Source organism: Bos grunniens, chromosome 10, assembly GCF_055505025.1.
Source record: "Bos grunniens cultivar Pamir isolate PY7600 chromosome 10, Bosgru_T2T1.0, whole genome shotgun sequence".
Taxonomy (NCBI): Eukaryota; Metazoa; Chordata; class Mammalia; order Artiodactyla; family Bovidae; genus Bos; species Bos grunniens.
This window is the reverse complement of record NC_141174.1, coordinates 81495013-81513097: the sequence shown is the minus strand read 5'-3', so window position 1 is coordinate 81513097 and position 18085 is coordinate 81495013. Positions and strand designations below refer to the sequence as shown.

At 54.7% G+C, this 18085-nt stretch overlaps 4 protein-coding genes across 8 annotated transcripts; 1 reads left to right on the top strand and 3 right to left on the bottom strand.

Moving 5' to 3' along the window:
* Positions 1 to 525: 525 nt before the first annotated feature.
* Positions 526 to 9909, bottom strand: LTB4R (leukotriene B4 receptor). Of its 2 annotated transcripts, none has more exons than XM_086322570.1 (2): positions 9782 to 9909; positions 526 to 1825 (listed from the first exon to the last, which is right to left on the bottom strand). In XM_086322570.1, exons 1-2 carry the CDS (start codon positions 9797 to 9799, stop codon positions 761 to 763), a joined length of 1083 nt encoding a protein of 360 aa, XP_086178696.1. In that variant the 5' UTR covers positions 9800 to 9909; the 3' UTR covers positions 526 to 760. The 2 variants fall into 2 exon arrangements, with proteins under 2 accessions (XP_086178696.1, XP_086178697.1); XM_086322571.1 differs by lacking the exon at positions 9782 to 9909 and adding an exon at positions 2442 to 4296.
* On the bottom strand, positions 5283 to 6678 carry LTB4R2 (leukotriene B4 receptor 2). Its single transcript, XM_086322573.1, has one exon. The coding sequence runs from the start codon at positions 6676 to 6678 to the stop codon at positions 5602 to 5604; it is 1077 nt and encodes a 358-aa protein (XP_086178699.1). The 3' UTR covers positions 5283 to 5601.
* Positions 7153 to 12108, top strand: CIDEB (cell death inducing DFFA like effector b). Of its 4 annotated transcripts, XM_086322576.1 has the most exons (5): positions 7153 to 9411; positions 9785 to 9929; positions 10800 to 10949; positions 11182 to 11372; positions 11546 to 12108. In XM_086322576.1, exons 1-5 carry the CDS (start codon positions 9371 to 9373, stop codon positions 11676 to 11678), a joined length of 660 nt encoding a protein of 219 aa, XP_086178702.1. In that variant the 5' UTR covers positions 7153 to 9370; the 3' UTR covers positions 11679 to 12108. The 4 variants fall into 4 exon arrangements, with proteins under 4 accessions (XP_086178702.1, XP_086178703.1, XP_086178704.1 ...); XM_086322577.1 differs by lacking the exon at positions 11182 to 11372 and having other exon boundaries at positions 9064 to 9411; XM_086322578.1 differs by lacking the exon at positions 11182 to 11372 and having other exon boundaries at positions 9064 to 9411; positions 9785 to 9933.
* Positions 12084 to 18085, bottom strand: NOP9 (NOP9 nucleolar protein). The gene is made up of 10 exons (XM_086322559.1): positions 17687 to 18085; positions 17062 to 17514; positions 16021 to 16131; positions 15642 to 15783; positions 14762 to 14954; positions 14004 to 14144; positions 13482 to 13607; positions 13075 to 13311; positions 12704 to 12809; positions 12084 to 12365 (listed from the first exon to the last, which is right to left on the bottom strand). Exons 1-10 carry the CDS (start codon positions 17931 to 17933, stop codon positions 12208 to 12210), a joined length of 1914 nt encoding a protein of 637 aa, XP_086178685.1. The 5' UTR covers positions 17934 to 18085; the 3' UTR covers positions 12084 to 12207.

The following is an 18085-nucleotide window of genomic DNA, read 5'->3' as shown; positions in this document are numbered from 1 at the left end:
GCCTTCAGCTCCAGCCTGTACCACAGCATTTTAGGGGCTGGCAAGATGCTGATGTGCAGAGTTCTAAGGAATAAGATCTGACGACTTGGCTCGCTGGTGAGACTGCCTCCAGAGAGAGAGGGAAAAGAGGCAATCCCCCAAGACATCTCCCATTGACAGGACAAAGAGTACTGGCAGGATGTTGGAGTCCCGCTAACAAAGATCCCCACCCCAGCCCTCTGGGCAGACACCTCCTAGCAGGTCTAAATGTTCTTCCTGTGCTGAGTCAGGGAGTCTGGAGTGATGGGCACGCCTGGGTGGTCCTCCTTGGCCAGCTCCTTCAGGGGTCTGCAGACCTGTGTTGTTCCAAGTATGATCTGCAGATCGCCTTCCTCAGAATGGGAGTGGGAAGGTCTGATTTCTCCGTCTGTGTCCCAGAACTGAAAAGCACAGGGGACTAAAGGACGTGCCACTCTGCTACTGAGAAGGAGCAACCAGGAGCACCCCAGTCTCCCGTCATGAACGCATCACACACACCCGGGGGGACCCAGTTTCAGACTTCAGTTTTAATTGTAAAGCTGCCTGTGGGGACCCGGTTCCCATTCAGCCCTGAGTTGTGCCCCTCCCCGCCTTCCGCTCCACTTTCCCACCAGCGTTCTCTTCCTCGGGGAAGGAGGGGGCTGGTCAAAAATTGGGTCAGGCCAGCGGGGAGGGCATTCCCCCAGGAGGAAAGCTACGGTCCTTGCACTGCAGCCACCCAGCAGGCCTAGTTGAGTTCGCTTCACTCGAGAGGGTTGGTGGAGGCAGTGAGGCTCTCGGCGGGGTCAGGCTCAGGAGAGGCGGGGGTGCCCCTCACCGTCTGGGCCAGGGTGCCCTTGCGACGGCTGCTGGACGTCTCGGAGCCGGTGCCCTCTAACAGCTTGGCTATGAAGCCCACGCCGGCTGAGCGCAACAGGCCGCCCCCGGCACACGCGTACAGCAGGGGGTTCACGCTGCTGCTCAGGAAGGCCAGCGTGATGAGCACGTGGCGGGCCAGGAGCAGCCGCCGACCCACCGGTCCGGAACCCAGGGCCTTGCCCGCTGCCGCGCGGAACCCCTCGGCCAGGTTCACCACGTGGTAGGGCAGCCAGAAGGCCGCGAAGGCCAGGATGATGAGCGCCACCAGGCGGCCGGTGCGGCGGCTGCGGCCGAAGCGCCGGGCCCGCAACCTGCGCCCAATGTCGCAGTAGCTGGCCACCACGACCAGGAAGGGCAGCAGGAAGCCGGTGATCACCTCGAAGAACAGATGGAAGGCCCGATGTCTTTCGCTGGGGTACTTCAGGAAGCAGGTCAGGCTCCTATTGTTCAATCCCAAGTGCACCGTGCGGTACAAGAGGACGGGAGTGGCCAGCAGAACAGACATCACCCAGATGCCGGCCAGCACCCGCCAGGCGACTGCCTTGGTGCGCAGCTTCTGGGACACAAAGGGGAGGGCCACCGCCAGCGAGCGGTCCAGACTCATGGTCATGATAAGTAGGACGCTGGCATACATGCTGACTCCACAGACATAGTGGAACAGGCGGCAGCTGGACAATCCAAAAGTCCAGGTGCCTTGGGCCACAGAGTAGAGGAAAAAGGGGGCAGTGAGCAACACGGCCAAGTCGGCCAGGGCCAAGTGCAGCACCATCAGGGCAGTGACAGAGCGCTTCCGCAGCTTTGCCAGGATGCTCCACACTACAAAGCTGTTGCCAGGAAGCCCTACAGCCAGCGCCACTGACAGTACGATGATGACCAGCAGAGAGATGAAACTGACTCCTGATGAGGAGGGTGCTGCAGGAGATGTAGTGTTCATGGCTATAGCAAGGACCTGAAGAGTGAGGGTGACACGCACATGAAGGAAGGGTTTCCTGACACTCCCGATACACCTAGTCTGGGTACTCTCATCTGTCTTCAAGGTCAGCACCATCAGATGCTGCTCACCAGGGTATACTACCCTTATCATCACCCACTGACCTGTCTTAAGGGGATCTGGCTGAGTAGAAAGATTAATTTCCTAACTGTGCCACATACCCCCTTCCTGCCCATAGACCCAACTGCAAAATGTACAGCAACAGCAGAGGCAGTATTTCCAGACCTGTCAGCCTCCATACCTTAGGAGACCCTAAAATCCAGAACCAAAGTGGAGGCTTTTCTTAACAATGCTGTACCTCTCAAAAGGCTAGCTCCTTTCCCCTACCACCACCCGACCCCTGCCAGACCCTCAGCCCACTCAAGTGCCACTGCCCTCTTCCAATCACCTACCCACTCACCCCAGAGGTGACCAGGCTCCACCAAGAACAACAGGGATGGGGAAGATTTCATGGACAGGAGACAAGACCAAGTCCTCTCAAGTTCCTTTACCACTGGCCAGCTTTCTTTGGAAGTCCTTTGGACCTTACAGCTGTGCTCCCTCCCCCCACCTCCCCTACTCCCAGGGTACTTACTTAAGGCTTTGCCGGGCACTGGTTGGAAGCTGGTGCCAATCCCAGGGTTAGGGCAGAATGGCGTAGCCTATCCCCAGATCCGAGCCGGTGCCAGGGGCCTGGCCTGGGGTCTGGGTGCTATCAGTTAAGTCAGTTAGAGAGGAAGTACCACAGAGCAGGGGAGGGAAGATACATCTTCCTAAGGGTGGGGCCGAAACTCCTACCCGCTCCCTTCCCTAGGTGGGGTGGAATAGTCTTTGTGTTCCAGAGTCCGGTGGGGAGGAGGACTCCTCAGGGGTGGGGCCAGAAGAGAAGAGCCCCGAAGGGGTAGTGAGAGAGGAAAGAGTGAGGGGGCGGGTAGGCTGCAGTGTGGCCTCAGATGCAGGTCTAGATTGAAGAATTGAACAGAATGATGAATTGTGTCATGCAGGAGAAGGGGGGAAGGAAGCCAGAGAGGGGAAATGGACTCAGACTGAGAGGTCAGAATGTTGAGTATCTTTATATCTTCTGTGAACGATGTAGATTTTCAGATTAATAGGAAATGTGGGCTGGGGCTGGGGCTCAGTTCTGGGCTTGGGTCAGGTGACGTCATGACTTAAAGAGGACAGCACTCTGTCTTTGCCTTGGTTTCAAGCCATGACTGGGATTTGGTGGAGAGGACTCCCTTCCAGTACCCTCCATCCCTCCCCTCATTTAAAAGAACTAGTTCCATTCTAGGTCCATCTCCTTTTTCTTTCGTAGAAGCCAAATGGTCTCTCTAGTATCACAGAGAATGACAATTTCTTCCCCTTCCTGAACCACTTGTCTTGCACTTGCCAATGTGGCTAAGCTGCCACATGAATTTGGACTTAAGATGTGGGCGCTGGGCAAGTAAGTCAGCACCACATCTTTCCTACTTTCCCACAGCTGACTTCTGTCCCACCTTAGACACAGAGGGAAAGCAGAGATGAGCACAAGAAGCAGACATGAGAGAGGGGGAAAACCAGGAATGTGGAAAGCGAAACAGCCCCCAAAAGGATCACTCTTCCCCCTCCCTGGAAGGAGGCAGTCTCCTCTTCTTGACTCACCTGCAGAAGCTAAGAACCAAGAAGTCTAATCTTCAATCCAATAACTAGCCTTCCTGCTTCCCTTCCAACTCCACCCCTTCTTGGGAAATATGCGTAGTGGTGGTAATGGGTACGAGTGGAATGGTGGTCATTGAGGTCCCTTAACCTTTGTCGTGGCCCCAGCTTTCCTGCTTTGAGAAAAGCCAGAGCAGGACTTCCCTGTGGTTAAGAATCTGCCTGCCAATGCAGGGGACATGGATTCAATCCCTGCTCCAGGAAGATTCCACGTGCCAAGGGGCAACTAAGCCCGTGTGCCACAATTCCTGAATCCGAGCTCTAAAGCCTTTGAGCCACAACGAGAGAAACTCACACACCATAACTAGCGAGTAGCCCCCACTCACCACGACTTGAGAAAGCCTGTGCACAGCTACGAAGACCCAGCACAGCAAAAAATAAGTAAATTAAATTCTTTTAAGAAATAAAAAAAGAGACGAGCCAGAGCAGAGTTGACCCAGCAGCTATCAGCTAGAGGATATGATGAAAACAAATGGGCTGAAACCGCAGCAGAAACTGGAGGCAGAGTTGAGGAAGAGCTTTCTGACCACAGCCGGCCTGTGGGATGGGGAATGTGTAACAGAAGTTAGGAAGCCTCTGCTCTGGTGTGGGAGGACAGGAAGAAAGCCATGAAGTCAGTGTTTGAGGGTAGAAGCTTCTGGCTCAGAGCTCTGGGGTCACCCAGAGGCCCCTTCTGACAGGAACTAGGTTGTCTTTGCCTCCTCTTCCACGTTGCTCCCCACCTCCATCTCTCTCTCCCATCTTTCTCCCTCTGCCCCAGACTAGACGCTGTAACCATACTTTCTGCCCGCCCAAGTCCAGAGCTCTGTCCAACCCCAGTTTTGGTGGCCCTGGCCTGACCCTGAGGACTGGATTTCCTCTAACTTGACTTCTGCCTGGGTGGTGTGAACAGTCACAAAAGCAGAACCTAGGGTGATGGTCGGTGTGACCACTCAGGTAATCAAGCATCTAAGTTTGTTAGAGACTCAGGGGTCTGGGACGAGAGACTTGCAGTGCTAAAACTGAGAAAGTCCTAGGCAAATGGGGATGAGCTGGTTACCCTAGTGATCACACGTGTGTGCACATGGACATCCCCTAAAAAGGACTCCATCCTACATTCCCAAACTCAAAAGTGTCAGGATCCAGAACAATTTTGAGACCTAGAGAGATTCCAAAAGATGGGAACCGAGAAGTATTGGGAAGCCAAGACTTGGCAGAGAGGAAAAAGAGAGAAAGGAGAAGTGGCATCTCCCTGAAAAATTCTTTCGTCTTCCAGATATCCACACCGTTCCTCATACCCCTCAACTCCAACCCCCAGAAGCCTCCTGGGTGAATGAGTGTCTGCCCCTGAGCTCCTTTTTTGAGTCAGGTGACCTTTTCAGGGAGAGTTACATTCAGAGAAGGTTAAGTCTCCGACTTCAAGGTCCCTCCCCCGCTGTTCCAACCACAAGACAGACAAGAAAACTTTCCTTTCAAACCCTACAGACTGACTTTCCCCTCCCAGAGCCAGTTTCCCATCCACTTAGCTCTAACAGACCCGGAGAGTAGATCTTATCACCATCCCTCTGCCAAGCACTCACACCTCTCCTTCCTCCTTCTCCTTTCATTTCCAGAGCGATTCTATGGGTTGGCTTGGGGGAACCAGGCCATCTGGGCTGGGGAGGACAGGGTAAGATTGAGGGCTTGCATTGCCCAGACTTGGCCTGACCCAGCAGTGAGCTAGGTGAACATGGGGTAGTTTCACTCAAGTAGGATGAACCACTGGAGGGAGCACTCTTAAGCCACCCTGTAATGTATTTCACACAATTTCACAGTATCTTTCACAATAGCTATTGGCAACAAGTTATCAGCTCTGGCACCGGGCACAAGCCAGCCTGCAGGTACATGATACTCTTTAATACAGGCCATCACCACTCCCAGTCCTGGGAGGAACCTGGGCCTGCCCCAGATGTATAATAATTCTGCCCAGAGAGATCTCAACGCTAGCGGGAGAAGGATCCCCAAACCATCCAGAGTGGTTCCCTGAGTTCCAAGGGGGCGCTGGAAGGGAACAGGGAAGAGCCTGGTGATAGGGTTTGACGTCAAGGGTCCCAACCCTGACTATCCTTCTGCGCCCCGCCCCCAGGGTCTCCATTGCCGCCGGCCCGCCCCACCACCTTGAGCCGAGGGGTAGTTCGGAGCTCCAAGGTCCCCTCCCTAGAGCGGCCGCCCCCTCGGGCCTCTCCGGAGCCCTCAAAGAGCCGCATGAGGAAGCGGGGACCCGCCCGGGGCAGGAGATCCCCGGCGGTGAAGAGGTAGAGCACCGGGTTGACGCTGGAGCTGAAGAAGGCCAGAGCCGTAGTTCCGGCTCGCGCCGCCTGGCCCGCGCCGCCCAGCCTGGCGAAGGCCCCTTCGGGCGGAGCCAGCGCGGCGAGCGCCTGTAGCACGTTGACAGCGTGGTAGGGGGCCCAGAGCAGGCCGAAGGCCAGCACGATGGCGCCCACCAGCCGGCCCACCCGCGTCACGCGCCGCCCGGCGCCCCAGCGGACGCCCCGCAGCCGCGCCAGCGTCACGCCGTAGCAACCGAGCACCAGCCCGAAGGGCAGCACGAAGGCGGTCAGGGTCTCCAGGCTCAGGTGGGCAGCGGCGTGGGCGGCCGACGGGTGGCACAGCTGGCACACATGGTCCGCCCCGAGGTGACGGTAGACGGCCGCCGGGGTGGCGAGCACCAGGGCGGCCAGCCAGACGGCCAGCAGCAGGCGGCGGGCCAGGGCCGGGCTGCGTAGTCGGGGCGCCAGGAAGGGGCGCGTGACGGCGAGGCAGCGCTGCAGGCTGAGCAGGCCGGTGAGCAGCACGCTGGCGTACATGCTGAGCGCGCACACGTAGTACACGGCCTTGCAGCCCGCCTGGCCCAGGGGCCAGGCCTGCCGGGTCAGGAAGGCCACGAAGAGCGGCGTGAGCAGCAGCACGGCGCCGTCGGCCAGCGCCAGGTGCAGCACGAGCGTGGCCGCCAGGGGGCGCCCTCTCGCGGACCGCCAGCCGGCCAGGCTCCACACCACAAAGCCATTGCCCGGCAGCCCCAGCAGCGCCGCCAGCAGCAGGAAGGCTGTACCCGTGGCCCGCGAGGTCTTCCAGCTCAGCAGCGTCTCGTTCCCCGGAGGACGGTAGCAGACTGACATTCTTCTGTCCTTCCGGGAGGCTGGAAAGAGCCGTGGGGCGCATTCAGGTGGGGCAGAAGCCCACGTTCCGCCTGATGCTAGTGAGAAGGGACTGAGCGTCCCTCACTCCCCTGCAGCCTGCCTCTGTTCTGTCTGGGGGCCTCTGTCTCTACCCCCCACCAGAACCCCAGCCCCAGCTCAAACACTACTTCTTGTAACCCATATCACCTGCTCTCTGTCAGGCCACCTCCCCAGTCCTGACTCCCAGGCTGTCCCTGCCTCCACCTCCACTCTTCTCACCTGGCCTCTCCTTCTTGGTCCGGCCCCATTCCCTATATGTATACACCGCAGGGCAAAAGTGAGTGGAGGGGAGTAAGGTCTAGTGGGCAGATCTACTTACCCAGCTGGGCGGGTGCAGGGTTGGGGGCTCTCCAGGGGCCTGGGGAAGCCCAAAGGCAAAGCGGCAGTGGGCAAGTTGCCTAAGTCTGTCCTGTGCCTGTCAGAGGGTGAGGCAGAGGGTGAGGCAGAAACAGGGAGGGACAAGGTGGGGCTCCTCTTGGGCCTTTCCAGGAGCCCTCCCTCACCCTGCTGCTTCCCATCACTAACTCGTCCAGGCATGTGAGAGCCCGCCTCCCACATGTGGGCTCCAGGAAACAGGATAGGCTGAGGGGGTGCAGATAAGGTTCCCTGGGTGTGTGGGTGAGTAGGGACACTGCTGGATCCTGCCCCTGGGTCCTGCCTCTGCGCTCATTTCCCCCCTGCAACACACACACACCCCCAGTTCTCAGCCCTCCCACCCTGCAGCTCTTATACTGTCAGGCATCCCTTGCCAGCTCTCAGCAGAGAAGGCAACCCAACTCCTCATTCCCATAGCTGCTGTATCTTTGCCTGTTTTCCGACTCCTGACACTGCTAAGCCCCACATTTCCTCAGCTTCCTACCTACCCCCTCTCACCTCCTGCCTTGGGCCCTGCCCCAGTCACTCCAGCCTCACGGCTCTCAGAGGACTATCAGTGACAGCTTTCAGTGTAAAGCATGGGGCTAAGTTCCCGGGGGGAGTGGGAGATGCACAGAGGTGTGACGGGCTTATAGGCTGCGTGAAGAGTTGTGACACACACCCATGAAGAGGCCACACTGCTGGGCTGCACCGGGATACGAGGTGAGGAAAAAGGAGAGGCTGCGGTGAGAGACACACTGGAAGGAAGCTGTCTCTGGGTGGCGACGTCAGGCAAAACTTAGGAATGACATTTGGCAGATTGATAAAATTGAGGGAAGAAGGAAAAAGGCTTCTGCCTGTCAACAGCCAGAAAGGGGCTCCCTGGGAGCCAGGACACCAGTATTGTCTCAGTTTGGTTTTCCTCCCAGCAGAGCTTGAGTCGAGGGTGTGGATATAGGTAATCCTGTCTTTAGGCAGTCAGCTCGGGAAGCCAGAGTGAGAGCAAGGGAAGGGGAAGAGGGGAGCCAATAAGAGGGCGTTATTAAGTTCCTTCAGTGGGCTCCAGGAACCTCTGAGCACACAGAATACCTTCCGGAAAGACAGAAGGCAGATGTTTATGTCCAGCTCACCTTCCCCATTGTTTGAGGGTTGTCCTAGAGGCTTTAATGCCCTGACGCACACTTGCAGCCTGTCCTGTACAGCTTCAGACAAGGCTCCTGGACAGTGTGTGTGTGATGTGTTCACTGACAGTGAGAGTCTGAGCTTCCATACAACTGTTAGCACAACCACAGCTGAAGTGAGAGATGGGACACGGGATACCTCAAGTCCATTAAAGGAGGCATTTTCTCTGCCCCCAGCCATGACTGTGTGTGCTGTCGCTCAGTCATGTCTGACTCTTTGCGACCCCATGGACTATAGTCCACCAGGCTCCTCTGTCCATAGGGACCATAAGAATACTGGAGTGGGTTGCCATGACCTCCTCCAGGGGATCTTCCTGACCCAGGGACTGAACCCGCATCTGTCTCCTGCATTGGCAGGCGGGTTCTTTACCATTAGCGCCTCCTGGGAAGCCCCCATCCATGACTCCTTCATGCTAATTAAGTGGCCAGTGGAAGGGAAAAGTGAGTGACTAATCCACTGTGACTGAAACAGGCAGTTCTGGAGAAGGAAGTCAGAGAAATGTTAAGCCAGCCCCTCCCCTGGACCACAGAAGGAAGAGCAGGAAAGCAGGAAGGCCAAGGTCCCAGACAGGATCCTGATGATTCTGGATCCATAGATCACACCCCGTGGGCGCACACTGCCTCCTATTCTGTTTTCTCCAAGCCCTGCAGGTCCTCAGCACCCCCTCCCTTTTCCTAAAACTGCAGTAAATTTTTTTTCAGTAGGTGGCAGCACATACAAAGCAAATCACACAACGCAGCTTTGCACAGATTGGCAGCTAGAAGTTCCCTCCATATAAAGAAAAACACCAGAGATTACATTCCATAGCTCCTGTTTACTCTCACATCACACACTGCCACCAGAGACACACTCACAAAACCTCCATGGCTTCTGCCTTCCACCACCACACCCTGCCTCCACCCCCACCTTGGACTTTGCCCTGCGTACTGGCCAGGCAGAGGGGGCCAGAGTCCAGGCTTGACTCATCCCCCTACTCACTGGGGCTGAGATCCCAGCTCTGGAACAGAAAACACCACCACTTCAGCTCCAACCCAGCAGAGAAGCACCCAGCCTAGGACGCCAGGGAGAGGCCCCTCTCCGGGTCCCTCCCTCCACCATGGAATACCTCTCTAACCTGGACCCCAGCAGCCTGCTCAGGTGACTCCTAACCCTCCACTCCAGCTCTGGGTGTATGGGCAGAGCCACAACACTCCATTCAGCCTCTAGTTTCCTAGACTCTCCAATTTGTACCCCTCCCCCTCCCTGCCACCACTTTTCACAGTGGGCTTGTCTAGATTCTGACCCACACCCAGTCCCCCATTCTCCTCATTCTCCCCATTCCCCCGCCAGCCCCCTACTTCCTCCATCCCCCACTCGGTAGTCTCTTCCTCTCCCTGGGCTACTCTAATCTGCACACCTAGATCCTCTCTCCCAACTCCCCTAACACTGCAGCTACCCCACCCACGCCCATCACCCCCAGTGCACTCAGCAGACCTCTCACCCCTTCCTGACCTTCATTCCCACCTACCAGGTCAGTATCCAACATGAGCGCCGATTTGGGCCGAAAGGTCTGGACCTCGGCTCCACCACGCCAGCGACCTTTCCGAGTCTGTGATAACAAGCGGACCACCCGGAAAGGCCTGACAGCCGCTACCCGTCAGGAACTGCTAGACAAGGCAAGTGAGTCAAGTCCCTGGGTTCCAAGAGTGGGGACAGCCAAGGAGCTAGTCAAGAGGGAGAGCTTGGAATGACGAGCAGAAAGAGCGGTGGTTATTACATGGCTGCCCCTCCCTGAGGGCTGAAAGCAGGGGGGTCAGCCCGATGGCTTCTACTGCATTTGAGACGATTCATTTTTTTTCTAAGGAGCAAGCTTGTCTTTGGGGGTGGGGAAGGAGTGGATAGGGTTGGAGCAATACATTTCAGAACTCCAATGTATGGAACGGCAATGTCTGACAGATCAAATTCAAATCCTGATTCTGCCACTTCCTACTGTCAAACCTTGGGTAGGTATTCAGCCCATCAAAACTTGTAAAAAGGAAACAATACAGCTGCCTCCTTGGGCTGTGGAAAGATGTAGAAGATAAGATATGAAAGTGCTACAACAGATACTTGACCCTCGTGAAGACTCAAAAAGGTGAAAAGTCACCATTACTGCAAACAGCTCTGGAGAACTCTGTGGGGTTGGGGAGAGTGAGGTGGGGCGTTGGAGATGAGACCCCATCATGGCAGGCCTTGTCAGCATAATACCTTGACCCCAGAGAACTTGGCTAGCTTTTCAATTCCAAACCGGCAGGGGTGGCTTGGAAGCTGGGAGAGGTGACAGTGCCATGGCAGGAGCAAAACAGGACAAATGGGAAACAACGGGCCCTAATGAGGGTTTCCCAACAACCAAAGAACAGCGTGAGCTGGAGCCTTCTGCAGGGACACCGGAGAGCCGGGGTCATCACCCAGCACCCAGGGCCGACCGTTGGGTGCTGGGCAGCTGGGCAGGGACAGGGCACAGGATAAGCTCTGCCCCTCCCCTCCTGCTTCTTGCCACTGGGCAGGCTCTGGAGGCCCTGGTGCTGAGTGGAGCGCTCACACTGGTGCTGGAGGAAGACGGGACCACCGTGGAGAGCGAGGAGTTCTTCCAGCTGTTGGAGGACGACACGTGCCTGATGGTGCTGGAGTTGGGACAGAGCTGGAGCCCCCGCAGGGTGAGAGGCCCATAGTGGGGCTGCAGTAGACCACTGATCCTTCTGTCTCTCCCAAGCCTCTTGTCTCACCTAGCCCTGATCTTGGGGACAGAGGCTGAGAGAGGTGAGGAGTTGTCAGACTCCCCATAGAGGACAAACAATCCAGGCAAGGGGCAGGGGGTCAGTTTCTGTCCCAGGGCTGACAGGGTTTAGTGGTGAAGCTTCAGTACACTGATGAGGGGGTGCCCTGCAGAGTGGGGTGCTGTCATATGGCCTGGGCCAGGAGAAGCCCAAGCACAGCAAGGACATCGCCCGCATCACCTTCGACGTATACAAGCAGAGCCCTCGAGATCTCTTCGGCAGCCTGAATATCAAAGCCACGTTCTACGGGCTCTACTCCTTGAGCTGTGACATTCAAGGACTCGGCCCAAAGAAAATACTCAGGTCAGAGGCCACACGTCACACTTTTCCACCCCTACAGTTGCAGCCCCAACAATTCCTTCTCACGCTCTCCCCCACCCTGTTAGCTCTCCCTTGTGGAAAACCCCCAGCCTCCAGCCTGTGGCTGCCTCCCAGGCTCCCCCCACCTCTGACTTCCTCTTGTCTCCGCCCTGCAGGGAGCTCCTCCGATGGGCCTCCTCACTGCTGCAAGGCCTGGGCCATATGCTGCTGGGGATTTCCTCCACCCTTCGTCGTGCAGTAGAAGGGACTGAGCGGTGGCAGCGGCAGGGTCGCCTCAAACCCTACTGAGCAGGGGGTCTGGCCCTAGCCTCATTCCAAGACACAGACTGGAAAGGACTGTGACGGCGTCGAGCCTGGGGGCCTGCACAGTGCAGACTGGCCAACTCACCTCATCTCCCCACTGTCCTCTGATGTGCTGACAACAGGCCTGTTGGCACGATCCTTCCAGTCCCAGCCTACACCCGTTCCTGAAGAACACTATCCCTTCCTGACCATCGTTCCAGCCTCCCACTTACCCTGAAAAGCCACAGCCTGTCCCCAGGTGTCTGGATCCCATTCTGATTGCCACCACATCTAGAAGTCATACTCCCCTGCTGTCCCTAGGCTCCTCGGTGCCCTGAACAGAGCCCTCTCTAACCTCACCTTGAGATCTCTCTTTCTCTGTACCCTTCCCCCTGCAACATAACAAAAGTGTTTCCAATAAAAATATAAAAATGTTTATTGGTAAGACATTTGACTCCAATTAAACTAGAACAGGGCAAGATAGATACTTCCTCTCCTCACCCCCCCATCAACACCCAGTCCCAGATCCAAGTCCTCAGTCTTCAAGTATGGAGTTCAAGGCCCGCCTCCGCTTGGCCACCGCCCCCTGCTCCTGTTCCCAAGCCTCTCGACGCTTCAGGAAGGTAGTCAGGGCCACGTTTCGAGCCACATGGTGGCCAAAAGGGTCTCTTATCAGCTCCTGGTTCCGCTCCCCTGCAAAGGGAACCATTCATGTTCAGTATCACCACGCAGTCATCCCCCTAGGCTTGAAGAGACTCTACTTGGGGAGAAGGTCCCTCCATTTTTCTGGAATCCTGGGTCTGCCTCAGGATAGAGCTAACACCTCACCGTCCAAATAACAAAAACGGAAGCGAAGGGCTGCACAGAGGGGCAGACTACATGGAGGGGCAGGGAGAGCAGACTGCTCAAACCCACAGCCAAAACCACCCTTTAGAACTGAAGTCGCTGCTGAATTTAGGTCCACTCCCAGCCATCCAGCTTTTCAGAATAGGGAAAGGGAACGTTTGGAAAGGTCAAAGAGAGGAGCTCACCCAGCTCGGCAGCAATTTCCTTCCGGGCCCCCAAGGCTGCTCCGCTCCAGATAGCATCTAGCACACGGCTGCCATGGCGACTACAGGCCAGCGTCACATAATGTCCCTGCATTGAGGTAAGTAAGGTAGAGCCATCTACTGCTACTGCTAAGTCACTTCAGTCGTGTCCGACTCTGTGCGACCCCATCTAGGGCAGTCCATAAAAGGGTATTGTTGGTGGGGGTGGGGTGGGGAGGTGAAGTTAAGAGGCCAAGTTGAAGCAGTCTAGGAACTACGCATCCTCTCTGTGACTGAAGGCCAGTCCCAGGGAAAGCACACACTCTCCAAATGGAGGGATGGCAGAGGAATCAAACAGGAGCCAAAACTCTAACCTTTAGTGTCTTTAGCACCCGGCGGCGCTGCTTGCGTGTCACGGAGGGGCTGGTGAGGACGGCATCAAGCACATGGGAGCCGGCAGGGCTTTGGGCCAGAGTCAGGAGCTGCGGTCCTGTCAAGGCACTGAGACTCTGGAGTATGAGACAGGGACTGGAGAAGTGCAGCAGATGCTGCAGCAGGAGAGACCCAAGAACTGCCACTTCCCCCAGGCCCCTGGCGGCGGCCATTTCCACCTGAGAGGACAAAGACAGGCAGTTAGGAGGCAGCCACCAAACCGCCACCTTCACTTGGATGAAGCCAAGAGATCCCACCTCCCTCACCTCTGTGGCGAGGGGCTTCCTCAGCTCTGGGAGGCCTGGTTCCCAACTAGTCACAGGCTTGGCCTCTCCCCTGCCTCACCCACCTGGTGCTCCATGGGCACTGCCCCCTCCTCCTCCGCCAGTCCATAGTACACCTCATAAGCCATCAAAGCGGCAAAGAGGGGCACACAGGCCACTTGCCGGGAAGAGGGCTCTGCACAGTGGAATGCCTAGAAGGGAAGACAGAACGTGATGAAGCTGAGAACTACCTCATCTGACACCTCGGCTTTCCAGCCAGGGGAAAGCGTTCAGGACAGGTGCCTGACTCCACAAGAACATAACCTGCATGTGGAGAGGATCTCATCTTCCTTGCTGTATTCACAGCCTCCATATATATAACAGGGGCTGAATAAGTTTTTTTTCCTTAAAAGTTCTTTCTTTGTCCAGGGAGACACTTTTCATTCCAGGGCCATGAGATGGCTCTGGCTTCATTTCCCCCATACCTGTGAACTCGCTGGGTATCAGATCCCATGGGTCCAGAAACACAACAACTGAAGATTAGCTAAATCCTAGCAGGTAGAACTTGAACTCAGGGTACAAAGGGGTTGCGGGTAACCCCCACTCACCTCCAACAGCAGCTGCAGGACCTGGGCTTGGTGGGTCCCAACTCTGCGGCAGGCGCCAACCAGGGCAATGACTACCCCTGGGTGACCCTGGGCCAGCACAGCTTCCAGGGCGGGGCTCAGCTCCTCAAACACAGGGGACAGCTGAGGGGAGACATGGGGTAAAGAATTTGACATTCTGGTAATGGTGGGCTAAGTTATTCGATGAAATCTTCCTGCCAAAAGCAACTAAAAATGCTAGGTAAAACATAAAAGCATTGGCAAAAGCCAAGACTTTGGTTTGGATGGATAAGGAAGGTCCAGAACAAAAGGAGTCTTAGAGGTGAGGCCTCACATGGGGAGGGGGAGCAAAAGGGAGGGCTAGAGTTAAACCTGCCCTTCCATCCTAGCTCTCAACCCAGGGGATCCTGGCAAAGCATGCCTTGGCACTAAACAGCAAAGAGAAAGAGAAGCTACGAAAGCAGTTTTGCTGCTCGCGTGGATTTACAGCCAAGCACCCAGAGACTGAGCAAGCCACGGAAGCTCAGGCTGAGAACTTGGATTAAGCCAATCTCCTACTGGCACTGGCACCTGAGAAAAGCTAGAGCACATCCTTTCTGGGAAGAAGGCACCTTCACCCTAAGCTCTGGGAAGCCTCCAGGAGTGACTTCTCAAGGGGAATGGCCAGCACACTGTTGGAAATACAGAGGCATGTACACAATAAAGCAAAGCCCAGTGAACAAGAACTAACAGAAACAGACTCGGCCAAGTTCCCAACTCACCAGCTCAGGGGTGGTGATGGCATCCAGGAAACGCTGCAAAGGGAAGTTGGCAATAGAATGTGCAGCCAAGGCCTGCAGATGTCCTTGGAGGTGATCTTCAAAGAGGCTCTGGAGCCTTGGGGGCTCTGACACTAGCAGCACCTGCTCCAGGAGCCTGGAGCTTGTCTGATCTCGCAGAAACAGCAATAGGGGGCTGGGGACAAGGAGAAGGTGATCAGGTAGTCTTCACTTTATTCACAATGCTCACATCACTGGACTTATCATGGCGATCACCATGGACTTATCATGGTGAAGTGTACTGAAATAGCAAATCACTATACTGTCTAACAGGAACTAACATAATGTTGTAGGTCAATTATACTTCAAGAACAAACAAACGGAGGAAAAAAGATCAGATTTTTGGTTACCAGAGACAGGGGGTCTGGGGGGAGGGGGAACTGGCTGGAGACAATCAAAAGTTACAAAATTCCATTTATAAGGTAAATATATACTAAGGATGTAATGCATAACATAATAAATATAACACTACCATATGTCATATACAAAAGTTGTTAAGAAATTAAATCCTAAGAATTCCCATCACTAGGAAAAAAAAGTTTTTTTTTTCTCATTTCTTTAATTTTGTGTATAAATGAGATGACAGATGTTCACTAAACTTATTGTGGTAACTGTTTCATGAGGTAAACCAGTCAAATCATGCTGTATACCTTAAAATTATATAGTGCTGTATGTCAATTATATCTCAATAAAACTAGACAAAAAAGTAAAATAAAAAAATAAACACACACATACAGAGAATGGAAACAAACAAAATACCCACATCATGTCATTCATTTCACATGGCCCACCACCTTGATCAATCCTGAGGCCCTGTCCATACCTGCCATCTGCTGAGGAATTCCGGCTACTCAGATAGCCAATCACAGCACTGCAGAGGTGGGCACAAAACTGGGGCAGCTTGCGGTGTAAGATCTGTAAGGCCACTTGAAGGCAGAAGCTGGGTATCTTGTCAGTGATAAACACTGTGGGGGAGGGCAGAAATAATAAAAGTGGCTTTCCCAAAATCCAGACAACCTACACAATCTCAGGCAACAGGGTATAAGGGACTATGGACACAAATGGTCTAAACAGAGCCTTTACAACAAACCAGGCAAGATTTGAAAAAAAGACGAACAAGACCAATGGAAATAAGAGCCTTGTTTGATGATAATCCTCTCCAAAAAAGAAGATCCGAGATCTTCCTCTATTTCCCTCCTTACCAGCAATGTCCTTTAGAAAGCAGGAGCTCAGGTTCTGAAGGCAATTCAAGAAGGTTTCAGGGACCTCAAAATCAGTTGGCTTACATTCCCGAGATGGGGCCTTTTGTGCTTCTGAAGGAAGATCAAGAACATATACAGTGGTGAGACCACAGACTGCCATCCCGAAGGGAGAAGAATTGCACAGCTGAACAAGGATTTGGCCTGGAGATGCAGAATGCATACAGTACAACTCAATGTCTCATCTCCATGACTGAACTGAGACTACATTTCCCTTTTAATTTTTCTAAGGAACTTCAACCAGCTCCCGCATGGTCCATAGGAAATAGTCCAAACTCCTCAGTCAGGAATTCAAGGTGTTCCAAAATCAGGCCTCACCTAAACTCACTACCCTATTTCCCAACGTTTTTCAAAATGTAGGTCCGCTGCCTATGAGTGTATTATGAAATCAATCTAGTGGGTTTCAACAAGCACTTTTTATGTAACACACAGAATAAAATGAAAAGGGAGGGAATTCCATGGTGGTCCAGTGGTTAGGGCTCTGCACTCCCACTGCAAGGGGCAAGGGTTTGATCCCTGGTTGGGGAACTAAGATCTTGCAAGCCACACATGGCACAGGAGAAAAAAAAGGTTGGGGCGGGGGGCGGCTGGTAGAAAATATCAGTGGATTGTATGTAGAAAGGTCTTGCTTCCTGACCTTTGGCTTGAATCCAATATGTGTATGTACACACACATGTATATTGAATGATGCTTGAAAATTGTTTTCTTACTGTGAGCTGTAGTTAAAAAAAGTTTGAGAGGCAATGCTCAAGTGAATCACCTCTTCCACTTACCCCCATTCTTCTAACAGCTGTCCCCTAAACACACATAGGCATCCTCACCTCTGGGCCTCCATGCGCACTAATCTTTGGCCTGCTATATCCCTGTCCTAATTTCACTGCTAATTCTTCAAGGACATGAAGAAATCTTCTGCTTACTCTCTCCTTCTGAACTTCCTAAACTCTCCTTCCCTGGAGGTCCACACCCCTTTCTTGTAATACTTACCAGGTGACTGGGAGCCACGGTGCCTGGCTCTCTCAGACTCCAGAAGAGTCCCTCCCAATACCTGCAGCAAAGTTCTGACCACGAAGCTGCCATGTGTGTCTCCACAATAGAAAAGAAAATCATCACAGACCTCAGCAGCTAGTCCCAGGACCAGCTCCTCCAGGGTCTCCACATGACCATCCTTCCCATCCTCCTCCTCCTCCTCCTCCTCTTCTTCTTCAGGGCTCCCTAGCAATCGAGGCAGCTGTAGCAAAGCGCTTTGCAAAACGTGGACCCCACATCGATGACAGGCCACAAAGCGCAAATTGGAGTGCAGAGCAGCCCATACGCGACACATCGGCTTCCGGGGACTGAACCCCAACAGTTCCTGTAGCATCTCACTGCCAGTCCGGTTTGTGGCCAAGGCTAGGGCCTGAGCCTCCACTTCCTTCAAAACATTGTGCACCATCAGCTCTGAAAAAAAAACAAGAAATACATTAAAGAGAATGAGAGGAGAAGGTTATGCCTTAGGGGAGATGAAACTAAGTTTTCACACCCTGGGGACCCACGAAATTGTCCTTACCTGTCCTGAATTTTATACCCAACCAGTTCCTCCCTTGATCCCTCTCCCCAAGTTGCTCCCTACCTCGTTCTTCTCCCGTCTCGGGGGCCTCTTTCAGCGCGGACAGCGCTTGGCGGAAATACCCCAGAGCTTCTGGGCTCAGGTGAGGGTGCGCATCTGGGGCCGGCTCCGAGCGCCCATCCGGAGGCGAGCAGGGATGTCGCTGGCGGCCTGGTGGAGGGCGCCCCGCGCCCTTGGCCCCGCGCCCTCGTTTTCCGCCAGCTGGGAACCGGCGCCCCTGTTTGTGGGGGGAACGCGGACCCAGGCCCATGGGTGCTTCGGGGCCGCTCCGCCCGGAAAAGCTGCCTTAGCCGCTGGGGGAACCTCAGTCAGCCGGTTGAAGGCCTGGGCCCGGCAGAGTTTCGACACGCCGGCGCGCTTAAGGCGCAGCATTACACGTCATAGCCTCGCGACTGCCTCTCT

Coding starts and splice junctions, on each gene's coding strand:
- LTB4R2 (XM_086322573.1), bottom strand. CDS start 6,678: ATGTCAGTCTGCTACCGTCCTCCGGGGAACGAGACGCTGCTGAGCTGG.
- CIDEB (XM_086322576.1), top strand. CDS start 9,371: ATGGAATACCTCTCTAACCTGGACCCCAGCAGCCTGCTCAG. Junction 9,412..9,784: donor GACCCCAGCAGCCTGCTCAG/GTGACTCCTAAC, acceptor CCCACCTACCAG/GTCAGTATCCAACATGAGCG. Junction 10,950..11,181: donor AGAGCTGGAGCCCCCGCAGG/GTGAGAGGCCCA, acceptor GGTGCCCTGCAG/AGTGGGGTGCTGTCATATGG.
- NOP9 (XM_086322559.1), bottom strand. CDS start 17,933: ATGGGCCTGGGTCCGCGTTCCCCCCACAAACAGGGGCGCCGGTTCCCA. Junction 17,515..17,686: donor CGAGACGGGAGAAGAACGAG/GTAGGGAGCAAC, acceptor TTTTTTTTTCAG/AGCTGATGGTGCACAATGTT. Junction 12,810..13,074: donor GGGTGCTAAAGACACTAAAG/GTTAGAGTTTTG, acceptor ACCTCAATGCAG/GGACATTATGTGACGCTGGC.